Here is an 18509-nt window from a genome sequence, read left to right as displayed (position 1 = left end):
CACACACACACCCCAAAGGTGCTTGACTAGAATTGTAGAAACTTGATCACTAAATCACTTATTTGTCAGCTGTAAGTAATAATGCTTTGCTTCAAAAAAATTAATTAAAATACCTTATCTGAGAAAAAATAACATGAACTCAAACAATATAAATTATAATTCAATTCAACAAGAAGAGTGATTTAAAAATCATATCTGATCCTCACAACAACTTTGGGAAGTAGGTGCTATTATTATCCCATTTTATAGAGGAAAAAACTGATTCAGGCAGAGGTCAAGTGATTTGCCCAGAGTCTCACAGCTAGTAAATGTGTGAAGCTAAATTTAAAATGAGGTTTTCCTGACTCCAGGTGCAGTGCACTGTCCAAATAGGAAGGTGGCTAAAATTACTAAATACCAGCTACATGTAAAATGCCATGGGAGCAATGGAAAATGCAAATACAAATGCAACAGAGTAAGCTAGCAGCAAGTTCTACCTCAGAAAACCAGGGGGAGATCCTGAGCCCCAGTGTGGTGAAGCAGGTATATGCCAACACTGGGAGCACCTACATGCCTTAACAAACAGGCATCTTCCAGTGGCCAGACCTCCACCTGATTCAGTGTAGGCCTAGAAAAATGCAGAAACATCCAACCAGACCTCAACACATGCCAGACAACACCACTAGGACCCCAACTCAGCACCAGGTAAGCTACCAGACCCCTATGGCCTCTAGTAGCACCAGATACACCCACAAGAGTTGCCCCCCAGGCCTCAAGGTAAAAGCTTCAAATTAACAGCCAGGGTCCACAGCCACTGACACAAGAAGCCTGAGACACTGCCTCTTTCATCCTAGCTGAGAGCTCAAGTTTAAAAGAAAGGAAAAAAGTCAAAACAAATAAATGAGCAAAAACCAACAAAAAATGAATCTGACCATAAAAAGTTATTATGGTGACAAGGAAGACCAAGACATAGACTCAGAAGTGGACAATAATGTCAAAACATCTATGGGCAAAACTCCAAACCTCAAAAGAGAAGTGGGCTCAAACCCAGAAAGAATTCATGGAAGAATTCAAAAAGGAGCTTAAAAATCATATAAGAGATGTAGAAAAAAATGAGAAAAGAAGTAAGTGTGATGCAAGAGAATTGTGATATAACATGATCTTAAAAAGTAAAACCATATAGGAACATCTAAAAATAAGTATCTTATGCAAATGAAGGATAAAAGGGAACAAACAAAGAGAAATTAGTCATGGGGAGGAGGTCTAGTAGTTCTGGAAACCTACTTTCATTGGAAATGTGTTCAAGATCAAGCTATGCATACACATATATTATGTATGTATGTATAAAAGCCTTCTAAATTCAGAAGGACATACAATATTAAGGGGTTAGGGATGGGGGAGAAGATAAGGGAGGGATCTTTAGAGGGGAGAGAGAGGGAAGAGGTTAAAGGGGGTATAGAAGGGTGTTTAGATTAATGGGAATGGGAGGATAAGGGAGGGATCTTTGGAGGGGAGTAGGTTAACAAATAGTAGGACAAAGTATGAGGTAGAAGTAAAGCAGAGGAGTCAGGAGAGATAGGAAATAAGAGATACACACAAACATAAAAAAAAGATTAGGAGTAGAAATTTGTTAGGAAAAAAGGAGTAGGTGTGGTAATCATGATCTTGGACAAAGTTAAGGTCAAAACAGATTTAATCAAAAGTAAAAATAGGGAAACTACACTATGTGTCAGCCATATTTAACAATGTTATTTTGAATTATTTAAAACAACTAGACAGTTTAAAGTAGAAATATTACTGTGGTATAGGACATGACAAATTGGTGGATTTGGAAAAAATATGGAAAGACTCAGACTTATGAAGGAAAAGGTTATCCATGCTCAGAGAAATAGGATAAATAAGTATAGTTCAGTCTTACATAGATGCATATGACTGCATATATCTATGTATGACTATGATGATCTATATCTAAGTATATGTATGTGTAAGCATATTTGTGTATGGGTGTATGGGTGTTTATGTATATATGTATGTGTTTTGTGTATATGTTTATATACCTATGTATATGTACACATGTATACACACACATATCTGTGCTTTATTGTAGCCTTCTTTGGGGGGGGGGAGCGGAGGGGAAAGCAGTGTTGTAAGGGGAATGGGAATTTGAAGATCTTCCCTGCCCCTTAATAGACCTAGAGGAGAGTTTGAAGACCTTCCCTGCTTTGAAATTAAACTCTGCCCCTTAATAGGCTGAATGTAATCACATGGAGTCTGTGATGGAGGGAATTTGCTGAAGGGTGAAGCAGAGCCCAAAGGAAGCTTCCCCGCTGTGAAGATAAACTCTGCCCTCTAATAGACTGAGTGTCACATGGAACTTGTGGTGGTAGGAGGTTGCTGAAGGGTGGAGCAGACCAACAGGAAACTGGGAATCAGAGCTAAAGAGACAGTGGGAGAGAGAGGTGCTCAGGAAAGGAGAGAGAGGTTTGTAACTAAACAGAAGGATGGGAAGGCTGAAGGATGCTGTGACTTACTGTTATTATGAATTCTTAATATCTTTGGTACTATGATGGAATCGGCTTACTGGTTTTGGGATTTGGTTTTCTGGTATCAAAATAAATGCTTCAGTTCTGTCCTCTGTGTGTGTGTGTGTGTATATATATATATATATATATATATATATACACACACACACACACACATACATATACATATTATATATATTCTATACATACATATACATATTATATATATATATATATATATTAGTATATTTTGTAACAGACCATCATGTGATATTTACAGTCACAGTCTTGATAGTGATTGTGGGAGTTGTAAATATTGCATTGGCACTATAGGGGTAAAAAGAATAAAGTAAAAAATACTCAACAGAAAATAAAGAAAACTTACAAGGAAGCAAAGAAAAGATGGAGAGCTCTCAACACATCATGTAGTATTTATTATATAGGCTTTCTTGAAATGGAAATCTATTGCTTTATACTTTCAATCCTCTCAGACTCGACTGTGCATGACTTTTTTTCTTTTATTATTTTGTATTATTTTAGTTTTAATATTTAATTTTGTTTATTATTTCTTTTCTTATTATGTAATAAAGTTTAAAATTAAAAATTTTACAAAAAAAAAAGAAAGGAATAAAGTCAAAAAAAGAGATCAGTAAAAAAACAACAAAAAAGAAATCTGACTCTAGAAAGTTATAATGGTGACATGGAAGACCAAGACACAAACTCAGAAGAGGACAACAATGTGAAAACACCTATGGGAAATACCCCAAACTGAAACGTAAAGTGTTCTCAAACTCAGAAAGAACTCATATAAGAGCTCAAAAAGGAGCCTAAAAATCATTAAAGAGATGTAGAAAAAAATTGGGAATAGAAAGGAGAGTGATACAAGTGAACTATGAAAAGCGAGTCAATAGCTTGGAAAACTGCTTAAAAAGTAGAATTACCAAATGGAAAAGGAGATACAAAAACCCATGGAAGAAAACAACTCCTTAAAGAGTACAATTGACCAAATAGGAAAAAAAAGTTAATAAAAAATAAAGGAAGGAAAGACAGTACCAAAACTAATTGAGGGAAACAACACCTTCAAAGTTAGAATTGGGCAAGTGGAAGCTAATGATTCTATAAGATATCAAGAATCAATGAAACAAATTCAAAAGAATGGAAAAAATGTAAAATATCACATAAAAAAACAACTGTCTTTGAAAAAAAGATACAGCAGAGACAATATCAGAATCATTGGACTACCAGAAATCCATAATCAAAAGGAGGACCTAGGTAGCATCTTTCAAGAAATTATCAAGGAAAACTTCCCTGATGTCTGGAACCAGAGGGCAAAATAGACTTTGAAAGAATCTACTGATCACCTCAGGAAACAGATCCCAAAACAAAAACAAGGAGCACTATAGCCAAATTTCAGAACTAACAGGCCAAGCCAAAAATACTACACGTGTTCAGAAAGAAACAATTCAAACATTGGCAAGTCACAATCAGGATTACACATTTTTTGGTAGCTATAACCTTAAAGGATCAGGGGTCATGGAACATGATATTCTGGAAAAGGGCAAAGGAGCAAGGACTACAATCAAGAATCACTTACCCAGAGAAAATAAGCAGAATACATAAAGGGAAAAAATTGTCATTCAATGAAATAGAAGGATTTTAAGCTTTCATAAGGAGAAGACCAGAACTAAACCAAAAATTTGAGCTCCAATATCAAGACCAAAGAGAAGTATAAACAGGTAAAAGGGGAAAAGAAAACATAAGGCATCCAATAGAACTAAACTATTTACATCCATACACAGGAAGATTATATCTGTAATTCTTAAAAATTGTATCACTAATAGTACAACTAGAAAGAATATACATAGAGAGAGGGTATGGGTATAAGGTGATTTTGAGGGAATGACATAAAAAAGTTAAGTGATGAGAGAGAGGAGTACAGTGGAGCAAAAGGAAGTGAGAGGTACAATGGGGTTAATTATGTCACAAGAAGAGGCATGAAAGTCATATTACAGTGGAAAGGAAGATAGGAAGGTGGGTGATAAGCATTGCTTGAACATTACTCCATTAAGTATTGGGTCAGAGAGGGAATCATATACACAATAAGCTGAATACAGAAATCTATTTTACCCAACAGGGAAGGAGGAAAGGAGATCAATTAAAGTGGGGTGTGGGGTATGCACTGAGAGAAGGGGAGGGGCAGGAACAGAGGATGTGGTTGACCAAAGCAAAACACTGGTGAGGAGGAAAAGGGTGAAAGGAGACAGAGGACAAACAGGAAGAAGAATAGGTTGAAGGGAAATACACAGGCAGTAATCATAACTGTGAATGGGAATGGGAAGAACACTCCCATAAAAAGAAATTAGTAAAGTGGATCAAAAACCAGGATCCTACACTATATTGTTTACAAGAAAAATGCTAGAAGCAGAGAGAGACACACAGAGTAAAGGTAAGGGACTAAAGCAGAATCTATTATGCTTCAGCTGAAGTTAAAAAAAAAAAAAGCAGGGGTAGCAATTCTGATCTCAAAGTAAAAGCAAAAATAGACCTAATTAAAAGAGATAAGGAAGGAGACTACATCTTGCTAAAAGGTACCATAGACAATGAAGTAATACATAGCATAAGAATTCATGACCAAACAAGAGAAAGAGAGCCTTGCAAAATGTAAAATAGATCATTTTGATTATATTAAATTAAAAGACTTTTTTATTAACAAAATCATTACAACCAAGATTAGAAGGAAAGCAGAAAGTTGGGGGGAAATTTCACAGCAAGTATGTTTGATAAAGGTTTCATTTCTCAAATGTATAGAGAACTGAGTCAAATTTCTAAGAATATAAGCCATTCACCAATTAATAAATGGTCAAAGGACATGAAGAGGCAGTTTTCCAATGAAAAAGTCAAAGTTATCTATAGGCATATGAAGACATACCATAACTATTGATTAGAGAAATGCTAATTTAAAAAAAAATTTAGGTCCCACTTCACACCTATGAGATTGGCTGATATGACAAAAAAGGAAAATGATGAATGTTGGAGAGGATGCTTCAAAATTGGGACAGTGAGGCACTTTTGGTGGAGTTGTAAATTGATACAACCATTCTGGAGAACAATTTGGAACTATGCCCAAAGGGCAACCTAACTATGCATACCCTTTAATCCAGCAATATCACTACTAGGTCTGTATGCCAAAGAAAGCATTTTTAAAAATGGAAAAGGACCTACATTTGCAAAAACATTTGTAGCAGCCCTTTTGTTGTGGCAAAATGTTGAAAATTTGAGAGGGTGTCTATCAAAAGTGAAATGATTGAGAAAGCTATGGTATGTGAATGTAATGGAATATTATTGCACAATAAGAAATGAAGAACAGGCAGCTTTCATAAAAAAAACTAGAAAGACTTGTAGGAACTCATGCAAAGTGAAATGAGCAGAACTAGAAAAATATTATTAACAGCATCAGCAACATTGTATCACTATGAATGATTCAATTCTTCTCAGCAATACAACAATCCAAGACAAGTACAAAGGACTCATGATGGAAAAGACTATCCATATCCATATAAAGAACTGATAGACTCTGCATGTAGATTGAAGAATTTTTTTATTTGCTTAATTCTTTTTTATGTTTTTTTTCTTTTGATCTGTTTCTTCCTTCCCAACTGTGACTAATATGGAAATATTTTTACACGATAGCCCATTTATAAATTGAGTGTCAAACTGCCTACCATTTTCAGAAGAGGGAAGGGAGGGAGAAAGAAAAAAATGTGGAGCTCAAAATCTTGTAAAAATGAATGCTAAATTTTTTCTTGACATGTAACTGGGGGAAAAAATAAAATTTTATTTTAAAAATATTTTTTTAAAGGAACACAGTCCCTACACTTAAAGAGTTTACATTCTTCTGTGGAGGGGCAGAGGAAGAGAGAAAGGGGAGACAGACAGACAGAGACAGAGAAAGAGAAAGAAAGAGACAGAGGCAAAGACAGAGAGAGACAAATGGGGGGGGGGGGCGCTAGGTGGCACAGTGAATGGAGCACAAGCCCTGGAGTCAAGAGGACCTGAGTTCAAATCCGGCCTCAGTCACTTCACACACACACACACACACAAACTAGCCATGTGACCTTGGGAAAGTCACTTAACCCCAATTACCCTCCAAAAAGCAAAAGAGAAAAGAAAAACAGAGAAAGAAGAGGAGAATCTAAAAAATCTTTCTTAAGAAGAAACACCTGAGATGTATCTTGAAAGAAGATAAGGATTCCAAGAGACAGAGGTGACAGAGAAGAAGATGCATTGAGGGACTATGTTGGGAAAGCCTAGGAGACAGGATGAATTGGTGTGCTCAGGGGATAAGTAGCATGCCAGATAAACTGCTTGTGCAAGAAAGGAAGAGTATTAGATGAAATGGGAAAGGTAGATGGGAACCAGATTACAAGGGGCTTTAAATTTGCCAGACTACATAATGTTTATTTTTCCCTGGACCAAAAAGGGAGTCACTAAGGATTCTTTTTATCAGGATTACTAATACTATGGAAAGGATACTGGATTTGGTTCAAGCCTTGTCATGTATTAGCTGTGTAATCTTCAGCAGATGATAGGACAATCATAAATATAGAGCAAATAAAGACCTCAGAGGCCACGTGGTCTAACCCCTGCATTTTTAAGTGGATATGAGACCTCACTGTAACAGTTCTTCCATTCATGCCTCCTTTTTATGAAATAATTGGCTCCATTTTACCTCTCCCTACCCAATTTTATTTTTTAGGATCATCATATAATATTCAACTCAACACCAAGCCTTCTATCATGACTGCTTTTTCAAATTACACCAAGTAATGATGACATTTCTAAGTTATCAATAACATATTCTCATATAAGAAGTAAACAGTTTGTAATTATTAAAGACCCTATACTTGGTCTTTAATATTTACCTTCTTGTGTTTCTCCTGATACTTGTAGGTCAAATTTTCTGTGCAGTTCTGTTCTTTTCCTCATGAATTCTGAAAGTCCTTTTTCCATGCAGTATTACACTCAACTTTGCTGGGTAAATTATTCTTGGTTGCAAATCCAGTTCCTTTGCCTTAAAGAATATAATGTTCTGTGTCCTTTGCTCTTTTAATGTAGAAGTTGCTAAATCTTGTGTTATTCTGATAGTAGTTCCACAGTATTTAAATTGTTTTTTTTTCTAATTCTTTATAGTATTTTCTCCTTGACCTGAGGGTTTCAAAACTTAGATGTAATCTTCCTTTGAGTTTTTATGTGGAGATGTCTCCAGGTGATGACTGGTAAATTTTTTCTATTTCTACTTTACCCTCTGGTTCTAAAACTTCAGGACAATTTTACTCAATAATCTCTTGAATTATAGTGTCTAGATTGTTCTTGGTCATAACTTTCAGGTAGTCCAACAGTTGTTATCTTGTCTTTCCTCAATCTGCTCCCCAGCTCAATTATTTTTATAATGAAATGTTTCACATTCTCTTCTACTTTTCATTCTTTTGGTTTTATTATTTCTTTGTGTCTTATGAAATCATCAGCTTTCCTTGCCCAAATCTGATTTTTAAGGAGTTATTTTCTTTCATAAGTTTTTGGATCCTTTTCTCAATTGGTTGACTTTCTTTTCATAATTTTCTTTCATTGCTCTAATTTTTTTCTTAATTTTTTCTTCAACCTCTCTTATTTGATTTTTAGTTCTTTTAAAGCTCTTCCAAGAACTCTTTTTGGTTTTGTAACCATTTTACTTTTTTTAGTAGACATAGCTATCTTAATATCATTATCTTCTTATCAGTTTGAACCCAGATCTTCTCTATCACCATAGTAACTAACCATAGTTGGGTTCTTTCTCTTTTGTTTAGCTCAATTTTTTTTCCTTCAGAATTTATTTATTTCTTTGTAGTTTTCAACATTCATTTCCACAAAATGTTGAGTTCCAAATTTTCTCCCCATCTCTTGCCCAGCCCCCATCCCAAAATGGCAAGCATACTGATTACCCCTTCCTCCAGTCAGCCCTCTCTTATATCCCCCATCTCCTTACCCCTTACTTCCTGGTAGGGAAAGATGAACTTTTGACCTTTTTGTGCTCTGTGATTGAACAAATGAATGTACTTTACTTATGATTGGAAACTAATCTCCATTTGAGAAGAGGGGCTTTGTGATGGACTAAATGAAGTTACAGCCTAGGGGTGGAGTAGTATTTAGAACAGGGACTTTGTAATTGATTGAATGAATGTAAGGTCCTGGGGTGGGGTAGTACTTGGAGATTATTTAATCACACTTAGTAAATGCTGTATTTTGAATGATGTTGATGGGGGAGGGGATCCCAATAGTTTCAGCAGGAATTCTGATCTTATCTAAGACCAGAAAACCTGCAATATCATCTGGAAAGAATTCAAGGTCTCAGGCTTAATTGGAGTGAGAGTTGTAGAAGTTTATTGTTACACTTCCATGAGAAGTGGGCAAGAGTCCTTTAGGGGACCTGCAAGTGAGAGGGGTACATGCTTTTACCTTTAAAGGGTGGGGCTGCCATTGTCAGGGCTGACCTGACAGGAGGGGCCTCAGTGCATAGAAAAGGTTAGAGCTGACCAAGAGGACCATGTGAATAGATAGTTTAGATAAGATTTGGGCCAGGTCCTTAAGGAGACAAAAGGCAAGGATAAAGGAGGGTGTGGGCCAGGCCCAGAAGAAATGAAGAGATTAAGTAAGAACAAAGGGGTCACAGGGTGTTAACTAGGTGGAGTGTGGGATAGGGAGAAGGGGCAGAGCTCAAGGGTAGGAAAGGACAAATTACAACTTCACAGACTGGTTTTACAAGTTGGTTTGACCTAGACCCCAGGTACACCATCAATGTCATATTTTGATCTTCTCTGTTCTTAATTTGTCACTGAATAAAATGGAGAGCACCTATGCTGGTATTTTGAACCTTGGGAAGTTGCCTTTGCTTGGCATTACAGTACAACACATTTTCCCAAATTTCTCATACCTCACACTTCGCTAATGCTCTATAATGCAGGGACACAAATCTTCTTGCAAGTGTTCATTGAATAAGATAGTCTACATCCAGACTTCAGTTATTTTCACCAGCTGCTCCACTTACCTGGAATTCTCTCTCTTCTCATCTCCACCTCCTAACTTCTTTGGCTTCCTTTAAGTCCAACTAGCATCCCACTTTCTCCAGGGAACATTTCCAGATCCCCCTCAATTCTAGGGTCTTCCCTCTATTAGTTATTTCTAATTTTTCCTATATGTAGCTTGTGTGTACATAGTTGTTTTCCTGTTATCTCCCTCATTAGACTGTAAGTTCCTTGAGAGCAAGGATTCTCCTTCACATTTCTTCGTGTTTCAAGTGTTTAGCACAGTACCTGACACATAGTGAGCACCTGATAAATGTTTATCAAATAAATTTCTCACTGTTTGTTTTAAACTTTCACATTCATTTCTTTGTTTGTCAAATAGACGTTTTTGCAACTGTCAAGAAAGTGAAGCTGTTAGTGGATGCAAAGGATTGGACATGGTATATTTATCATATAGCACCAAGATGCTAAAGCATAAGAGAATACACTATTTTATCATCAATTACCAGAACATATAATGGGGGAAGATTTTAACTTACTTAATTCATAATAATGAATATGAAGATCCTCTTCTGGACTTTACACAAATGGCACAAAATTAGTGACTGAGAAACTTGAGGGTGTCATTTGGTATGCCAAAAAATTTAATGAGAAATGGGCACAGTGAAACATATAAATGCTTCAGGATCAAAGAGAATGCCACAAATTAAAACTTATTAGATAGTGCTATCAAAATAATTCTTAATTGTTTACTATTTCATGTACAGAGATGTATATCAGGCTTGATGCACTTCAAACACACAGATTTCTTATGGAAAGGTTATTACTCATCTATTTATATTGAGAAAAGAATTGGCTGCAACCTTTATTGATCACCCTCTTTACCCGAGGGAGTATATGAGGGATCAAGTGGTATGACACAGCTACAAAGATTAGTATATTTAGCATTAATTAGCAATTTTAGGATAATTAACAATATTAGGATATTGCCTCAAAATTAAATGAACTCTATAGATCCTAAAATTGTATTGCTGACAATACAAATATATTCAGTATTCAAGATAAAACAAAAAGAACAAATGAGAAACTAAAATTTTGGAACCCCGAAAGTGAGAACAATATAGTGCTCTGTGACATTACATAATGTCTTTTTATTTTTTTTTTTTTTTGGCAGGGAAATTGGGATTAAGTGACTTGCCCAAGGCCACACGGCTAGTTTTTTGTGTGTGTTAAGTGTCTGAGGCAGGATGTGAATTCAGGTCCTCCTGACTCCAGAGCCTGTGCTCTATTCACTTCGCCTCCTAGCTGCCCCATTTTTTTTTGTTTATTTTAAACTTAAATTCAAAATAGGAAAGGAAAAAACATTTCATGTATACAGCAGATTGTGAGAGGATTCAGTATAAAATAATAAATTTCCATTTCAAGAAAACTTATATAATAAACACTACACATTGTTTTCAAAGCTGTCCAGCTTTACTTTCTTGTAAGTCTTCTCTTGTTCACTGCTGTGCACTTTTTACTTTGTTTTCCTCTCTTCCCCAAAGAAGGCTACAACTAAGTACAAGTATACACACACACAAATATACACACAAATGTGTGTGACTATGGGTATATATGTGTATATACACTACTTTGCATAGGTATATGCAAAGATATCTATAAACACATATATACACACACATACATAGATATAAGACTGTACTATGCTAATTTCCACTTGTTTCTCTGAAGATAGATAATAGCATCTTCCTTCATAAGTCCAAGTCTTTCCATGTTTTTCTAAATAAGCTTGGATTGATCATTTCCTATACCACAGCAATATTCCAACCCAATCACATTCTATCTGAGAGATTGTCTATGAAAGTTTTTTCCCCAACTTCCTGCATCCCCTCTATTCTTTGCTGCATAGGTTTTATTTATACAAGAAAATTTTCATATAAAATGATCAAAATTTTCCATTTTACATTTCAACAATCCTCTCACCTTATAATATAGTTTAAGGTCTGATACTACTGAATCTGCTTCCTTTACATCTTTTTTCCCAGATTTTTTGAAGTTGGTTCTTCCAAATGAACTTTGTTGTGTGTTTTTTTTCCCTAACTCAGTAAGATAATTTTTTTAAGTAATATAATTGGGATGGTATTACAGAAATAAATTAGTTAGACAAAATTGTCATTTGTTTATTATATTGACTTTGCCTACCCAAGAACAATAAATACTACTTCAATTACTTAGATCTGACTTTATTTGCATAAAAACTGTTTTATGTTTATGTTCATATAGTTCCTGTGTCTGCTTTGGCAAGTATATTCTTGGGTATTTTATACTGTCTAGTTATTTTAAATGGTCTAAAATGCTCATGAATAGCTTCCCTATTTCTGTCTTTTGATTAAATCTACTTTAGTTTTCACTTTGAGATTATGATCACTACCCCTACTTTTTTTTATACATAGTAAATTCTACTCCTGCCCTTTATTTTATGTTTCTGTGTTCCTCTAATTTTTATAGCATTTAATTTTTTAATTTTTTTTTTTGCTTTTTTGGAGAGCAATTTGGGGTTAAGTGGCTTGACCAAGTTCACATGGCTAGTTTTTTGTGTGTGTTAAGTTTCTGAAGCCGAATTTGAACTCAGGTCCTCCTAACTCCAGAGTGGGTGCTCTATTCACTACGCCATCTAGCCGCACCTATAGCATTTTCTGAAAGCAATATATTGTTGAATTTAAATTTTTAATCTGCTATCAGTTTTCAGTTTGTGGGTAAATTCATCCCATTCACATTCTAAGCTATAATTATGTGTACTTTTTTCCTCCTTCTTATTTTTCCTCACTATCCTGTCTTACTCTATTCCTATCCCTCCTCACTCCTCTGCTTTACCTTCAACCTTGCAGTCCTATTCCTTAACCTCCACCCCTATGAGTCCCTCCCTTATCCTCTCCCCCCCATCCCCTTGCCCTCTTATTTCTTTCTGAGTTTAGAAGACTTTTATACTTTTCTTGATAGATAGGTTGTTCCCTCTCTAACCCATTCCTAATGAGAATAAGATTTTAGCACTATCTTCCCTCCCTACTACTAGCTTTTTCTGTATTAATTTTTCCTTTTGTGCTTCACTTATATGAAATAATTGTTCCTTTCTATCTTTCCCTATAAATTTTTATTTTTTTTTCTTAGAATCATACTCAGCTCAGCCCAAGTCTTTATTTCAAACAACCCAAGTAAAAATGACAGTCATAAAAGTTATGATAATATTTTCATATGTGAGAAGTAAACAATTTGATTTATTGAGTCCTTAGAGTTGGTCCTTAATGTTTACCTTATATTTCTCCTGGGTGTTATATGCTGAATTTTACCTCAAGCTCTTCTGTTTTTGTCACAAATATCCAAAAGTCAATGTCCTTTTTTGTTTTTCATTCAGGATTATACTTAACTTTCCTGGAAAAGTTACCTTGTTCATAAACCCTTTTAGTCTATGAAATAAAGTACTCCAAGATCTATGTTCCTTCAACATAGTAGCAGGGTTTCTATAATCCTTGCTGTAGCTCCATGATATTTAAATAGTTTTTTTTTTTCTTGTTGCTTCCAATATTTCCTCCTTAACCTGGGAGTTTTGAAACTTCACTATGGTATTCATGTGAGTTTTCCCCCTGGAATACCTTTCGGGTGGTGATTGGTGTATTTTTTTTCTATTTCTATTTTGCCTTTTTGTTCTAGATCTTCAGGGTAATTTTCCTTGATAATTTCTTGTAATATTGTATCAAAAAATTTTAAAGGTGATTTTTAGGTAGTCTACTTCTACGTTATTTCTCCAGAACACTTGTTTTTCTGATGAAATGTTTCACATACTATTCTATTTCTTCATTCTTTTGATTTTGTTTTATTTCTTTATGTTTTAGAATGCCATTAGCTTTCCATTACCCAATTCTAGTTTTTGAGTAATTATTTTCTTCCTTAAGTTTTTAATTCTCTATTTCAAGTTGGTTAAATTTCTTTTCATAATTTTCTTGATTTTCTTGGATTGCTCTTTTTCTTTTCTAATTTTTCCTTGATCTCTCTTATTTTATTTTAAAAGTCCTTTTTAAGTTCTTCCAAGAACTCTTTTTGTGCTTGGGATCTAATTTAAAAAGAAGTGGCTTTTTTAGCTCCATTATCTTCCTCTGAAGGGGAACCCAGATCTTCTCTATCCCTGTAGCAGCTATGTATGGTTGGTTTCCTTCTCTCTTGCTTATTCATTTTTTTGTTTTGTTTTGTTTTAGCTCCTATTAGTGTGATCAAGTCTAAGTCCTGAGGTATGGGGAATAATGCCTCAAGCCTCAAGTCTTTCTTGCTGTTATTTTCTGAAGTCTGTCCAGGGGTTCAACCTTAGGCTCTCCTCACCACTCCTAAACCACAGCCAGAACCCCAAGTCCCATTGTCCCACAAATGATATTGCTCCTGCAGTCCCTCAGGTGGCTGCAAACAATACCTGTCCTCTCTCCTGCAAGTGCCCACAGGCAGCAGGGTCCCTGCCTCTACTACAGCACTCTCCAGAAGTATGCTAGTTCCTTCTCCCCAGAGCTTCAGCCTAAAAGTATCTGGTCAGCACAGTTGTGCTTGGCATCCCTTGACAATGGAAGGTCCCTCAATCTTCACCTACTTATATATATAGTCATTAGATCCCCACACTGTCCATGAGATGAAGGTTTCTAAGGCTGAGGCTGCCTCCCAACCACAGCTGATCCTGGGGCTTTTTGTTTGTTGATTCTGTAGAGATGGACTGGAGGAGCTGGCACTTCACTCAGGCTGTGAGGTCAGGAGTTTCCTGGAATCTTCTTAGGTTGTCTTGGGAGAACAACTGCTTTACAGTGACTTTTGTTTATCTCCACTGCTCTATATGTTTCTTTTTCTGTGGAGGAAAGCTGGAGAGCCAAAGTTTTCTGACGTACTCTGCCATCTTACCAGAATCTTCTCCCACAATTTCTTTTTTTTGCCTTTTGTTTTTGGAGGGTTAATTGGAATTAAGTGACTTGCCCAAGGTCACACAGCTAGTAAGTTTTAAGTGTCTGAAGTCAAATTTGAACTCAGGTCCTCCTGACTCCAGGACTCATGATCTAGTCACTGCCCCATCTAGCTGCACCTCCCCATAATTTCTTTTTTTTTTTTTTATTGAGCAATCAGGGTTAAGTAACTTGCTCAAAGTTACACGGCCAGTTATTTCTGGAGTCGGTGCTCTTACTCGCTGAGCCACCTGGCCGCCCCTAAGCAATTGGGGTTAAGTAACTTGCTCAAGGTTACACGGCCAGGTGTTTCTGGGTGGTTGCTAAGTGTCTGAGTCCAGGATTCAATCTCCAGGTCTATCTCAACACTGGAGCCGGTGCTCTTACTCGCTGTGCTACCTGGCCGCCCCCATAATTTCTTAATAGAAAATGAACTGCTTTTGTATCAGTCTAATAAAAAAAAAAGATATCAATCATCATCTGAAATTTTTAAAAGTAACTTTCAATAAAATGTTTTCCTAGAATTTCTAATAAGTTAAATTGGATTTACAGCCTACTTGATATTTATTTTTTGTCTCTGACTAATGAATTGATAATGGATGAAAAAAATTATGTTAACATCACAATGGATTTTAGACTACAAACATTAAAATTGATTGTCTTATAAACTTTGGGCTAAAAATAAAAATGAATCTTCATCACCCAGCAACAGAGCTTATAGAAGTATCCTATCATGTTCTACAACATATTTGTATGAACAAGCATTTTCATTTTATTCTTCTTAAAATTCAAAATACAGAAATAAAATTCATCCAGAACTAGACTTAAAATTGTGTTTTTCTTGGTATTGAACCAAATATTGCAAATTTTTCTTCAAATAAAGGAAATCAAATCAAGTTTATATAATATTGTTACATTATGCTAAATATCTAGCAAATTGTCACTTATTTCATTTAAAAGGCGATTTTTATTCAATAAAAATATAAAGAAATTCAATCCAAGGTCTGCCTGATCATAGTAAGCATTTGAAGTCTTACTGAATTGCTACTTTTAATTCTTAGAAAATATCCAACATTAAATCTTTTAATAACTTTATTATCACAGTTTTCTAATTTTACAGTGTGTTCAATTTTATATTTTTAAATTATATAGTATAAATTTTAATTTTGAACTTTTGAGGAAAAAACTTATCATTTCAGCTATTACAAGTAACATTAGTTATTACAAGTAGTATATTATATTACCTTGGGGATTCATAATGCATTTGTTGATGGTAGTGTTGGTGGTGGTAGTGGTGATGATGTTTAAAGAAGGTCAAAAAAATTTTTTTTAATTGGAACCACTGGTCTAGGGAAAGAAGCCATGGTTTGAAATCAAAAGACTTGAATTCAAGTTACCTATGTGACCTAAGAGTAATTTCATTTCTCTGAGTTTCATTTTCCTCCCATGTAAATGGTTTCTAAGTTTCCTTCAGCTCTAAATCAAAGATTCTATAAACTTTTCCCTCCCAATAAAAAATGTTCCATAAAATTTACTTACAATGACTTCTAATATCTGGCATTGACTCTAGCCATCTGAGCTTCTTACAGCCTGCCTTCCACAATAAATGCTCTAACCAAGATTTCCTCACATTGATTTTTCAAATAGCCTCTATCTTAGCACAAAAGGCTTTAAAATAACATTTAGACAAAATTTTTAAAAATTTCTTAAAATAGAAAAGTAAAGTGGTTTAATCATATGAACACTGTGATAGGAGAAGCATCTGTGACATTCTTGAACATTTCGTTTTTGGAAAGACAACCCAGAGGTGACCTTTCTGAGGGTCATTTGAGGGAAGCTGGATGCCCCTTATGGTGAACTCAAGGGAGGACAAGAGTGAAGCAGGATGGGCAGCAGAGACAGGCATCAAGAAGGCCTCACTGCGAGTCAGACCCTCCTACATCCATGAGATCTCAGATTCACTTGAAAATATGTGTACAGGAATAATGAATGAGGAAAATGTTTAATTGCTATCTGCAATTCAAGAAGATAAAAACTTTAAAGTCAAGAGATGGGCTCTGCTCCAGTCCTCAGCAGAGTTTTTTCTTTGGTATAGAAGAGAGAGGTGCGTATTTCAGATAGGAGATGACATTCTCTTATTATTCCAGAAGGTTTTAGGCAGAAGAAGAAGTTTCATGACTGCCCCTACTAGCTGGGAGTTGGCAAGGATAAGGATGAAGGGATGAATGGATGAGCACAGGTAAACCACAATTTGCCATGGCCAATACCAGGTACCCTGAGAGCCAGAAAAGGCAGCAACATCAGTGATAATAAACAAAGAAGAAAGAGCATAAAGGATGAGGAAGGAGACCAGAGACTTCAGAGCTCTGGTGTGAGCCTGAGTACTAGCATCCTGGGCACTGTTAGCATTATGTTGCATTCTCCAAGAGTGTCTCTGCAGAGAGGTAATCAGCAGAACTACTGAGGCTACAAACAAAGAACAGGGGATTGATAAAGTAATAAGTTTCAAAGGGAGAAAATAGTGGATTTCTAATTTCCTAGTAAGACCATATGAGGTTATGTTCCCTGAGAATGTCCCCTGCAAGAATGCTTGGTACAAAGTATTGTTCCCCACAAAAAACAGCATGGTGACAATGAAAGAGATTAGCAGGGAGACTAGTAGTAACCAGGGTACAAGTGCCTTGACTCTCCATTTCAGCCAAAGGAAAATGGGGTGAGTGAAGTTTGCAATCTTCACACAGAAGAGGACACTAAGCCAAGTGGTAAACCAGAATGTGGTGGTATTCAGAAAAATCCAGTACATCCCAAAGTACTGTTGGGCAAGCTCCTTGGAATATTGTAGGTGGTGAAGAAAATAGTAAAAGTTCTGTATCATTCCAACCCACAGCATGCAGAAGCGAGAGGCACCCAAACTGATCAGAATCATGTTACAGGGAGACAGCCGGTGGCATCGAACATACTCCTTTCCCAGTACCACAACAATGAAGCCATTAGCCATGATCCCCAGGAAGCACAATAGGACATAGAGAACCATGGCAAAGACTGTGAATAGTTCCACCATTTCAGGCACTCCTACACTGAAAGCTCTTTCTTAGATCTCTACTGGCCCCTGATGCATGGAGTTCCTACTTTGTTTGATGAGATGTGCAGGAAGATGCTCTACCCTTTCTCTCCAAGCCACAGTATAATTAGGGAACCCTGTGAGGTTGGGGAGGAAAGGTCCATGCAGCTCTGTATGGATGCAAATCTCCACCAGCCTCAGTTAGCAGTGATCTTTTCAAATGCATATGATTTGCATTCTTTGCCTGGATCAGTGGAAATAACTTCCCTGGGTTCTTGTCATGGAAGCTAAACATTTCTATCATAATATCATAGATCAAGAGCTGAAAGGTTCTTCAGGAGCCATCTTGTCCCATCCCCTATTTTGTGAATGAAAAAATTGAGGGCCAATGATGTCTGAACTTGCCCAAGATCACACAGGTATTAAATACCAGAGGTGGAATTTGAACTCATGTCCTTTAATTTGTGAGCTACTGTTCCTTTCACTGTACAAGGCTACCTCCCAAACCTACTGCCTGAAAACACGACTATTCCTCCAAACAAGCTGCGAATATTTGGAGTATAGGGATTGTGATCCCCTGTCCTTATAGGTAGGAGAAAGAAAAAGAATAACTATCATTTTCTGACTATATGTATAAAATGTTTTTTTTAAAGATGAACACTCCTCCAGGAGGGGGCTTTACCTAATGATGAATAAACAGGGAAGAGAGTACAAATTGTAAACCTGTCAATAATCTCAGCTTTGAAAATGAACTAGGGGGGCAGCCAGGTGGTGCAGTGAATAGAGCACCAGCCCTGGAGTCAGGAGGACCTGAGTTCAAATCCAGCCTCAGACACAAAGTTATCCATGTGACTTTGGGCAAGTCACTTAACCCCAACTGCCCTACCTTCCCCTCTCCAAAAAGCAAAAAAAAAAAAAG

At 36.2% G+C, this 18509-nt stretch overlaps 2 protein-coding genes across 8 annotated transcripts in view; both read right to left on the bottom strand.

Annotated features, from left to right (window-relative positions):
- The window catches only part of LOC138160705 (olfactory receptor-like protein OLF3), a 650404-nt gene that overhangs the window by 569936 nt on the left and 61959 nt on the right, over positions 1-18509 (bottom strand). The gene's annotated exons all lie outside the window — the stretch shown is intronic.
- Positions 15940-17907, bottom strand: LOC138160504 (taste receptor type 2 member 41-like). The gene has a single exon (XM_069087058.1). It carries the CDS (start codon positions 17588-17590, stop codon positions 16643-16645), a length of 948 nt encoding a protein of 315 aa, XP_068943159.1. The 5' UTR covers positions 17591-17907; the 3' UTR covers positions 15940-16642.

This window comes from Petaurus breviceps, unplaced genomic scaffold (assembly GCF_028583685.1).
Source record: "Petaurus breviceps papuanus isolate PSGF00001 unplaced genomic scaffold, PetGlider_PUasm1.0 181, whole genome shotgun sequence".
NCBI lineage: Eukaryota > Metazoa > Chordata > Mammalia > Diprotodontia > Petauridae > Petaurus > Petaurus breviceps.
This window is presented reverse-complemented; position numbering and strand designations above follow the sequence as displayed.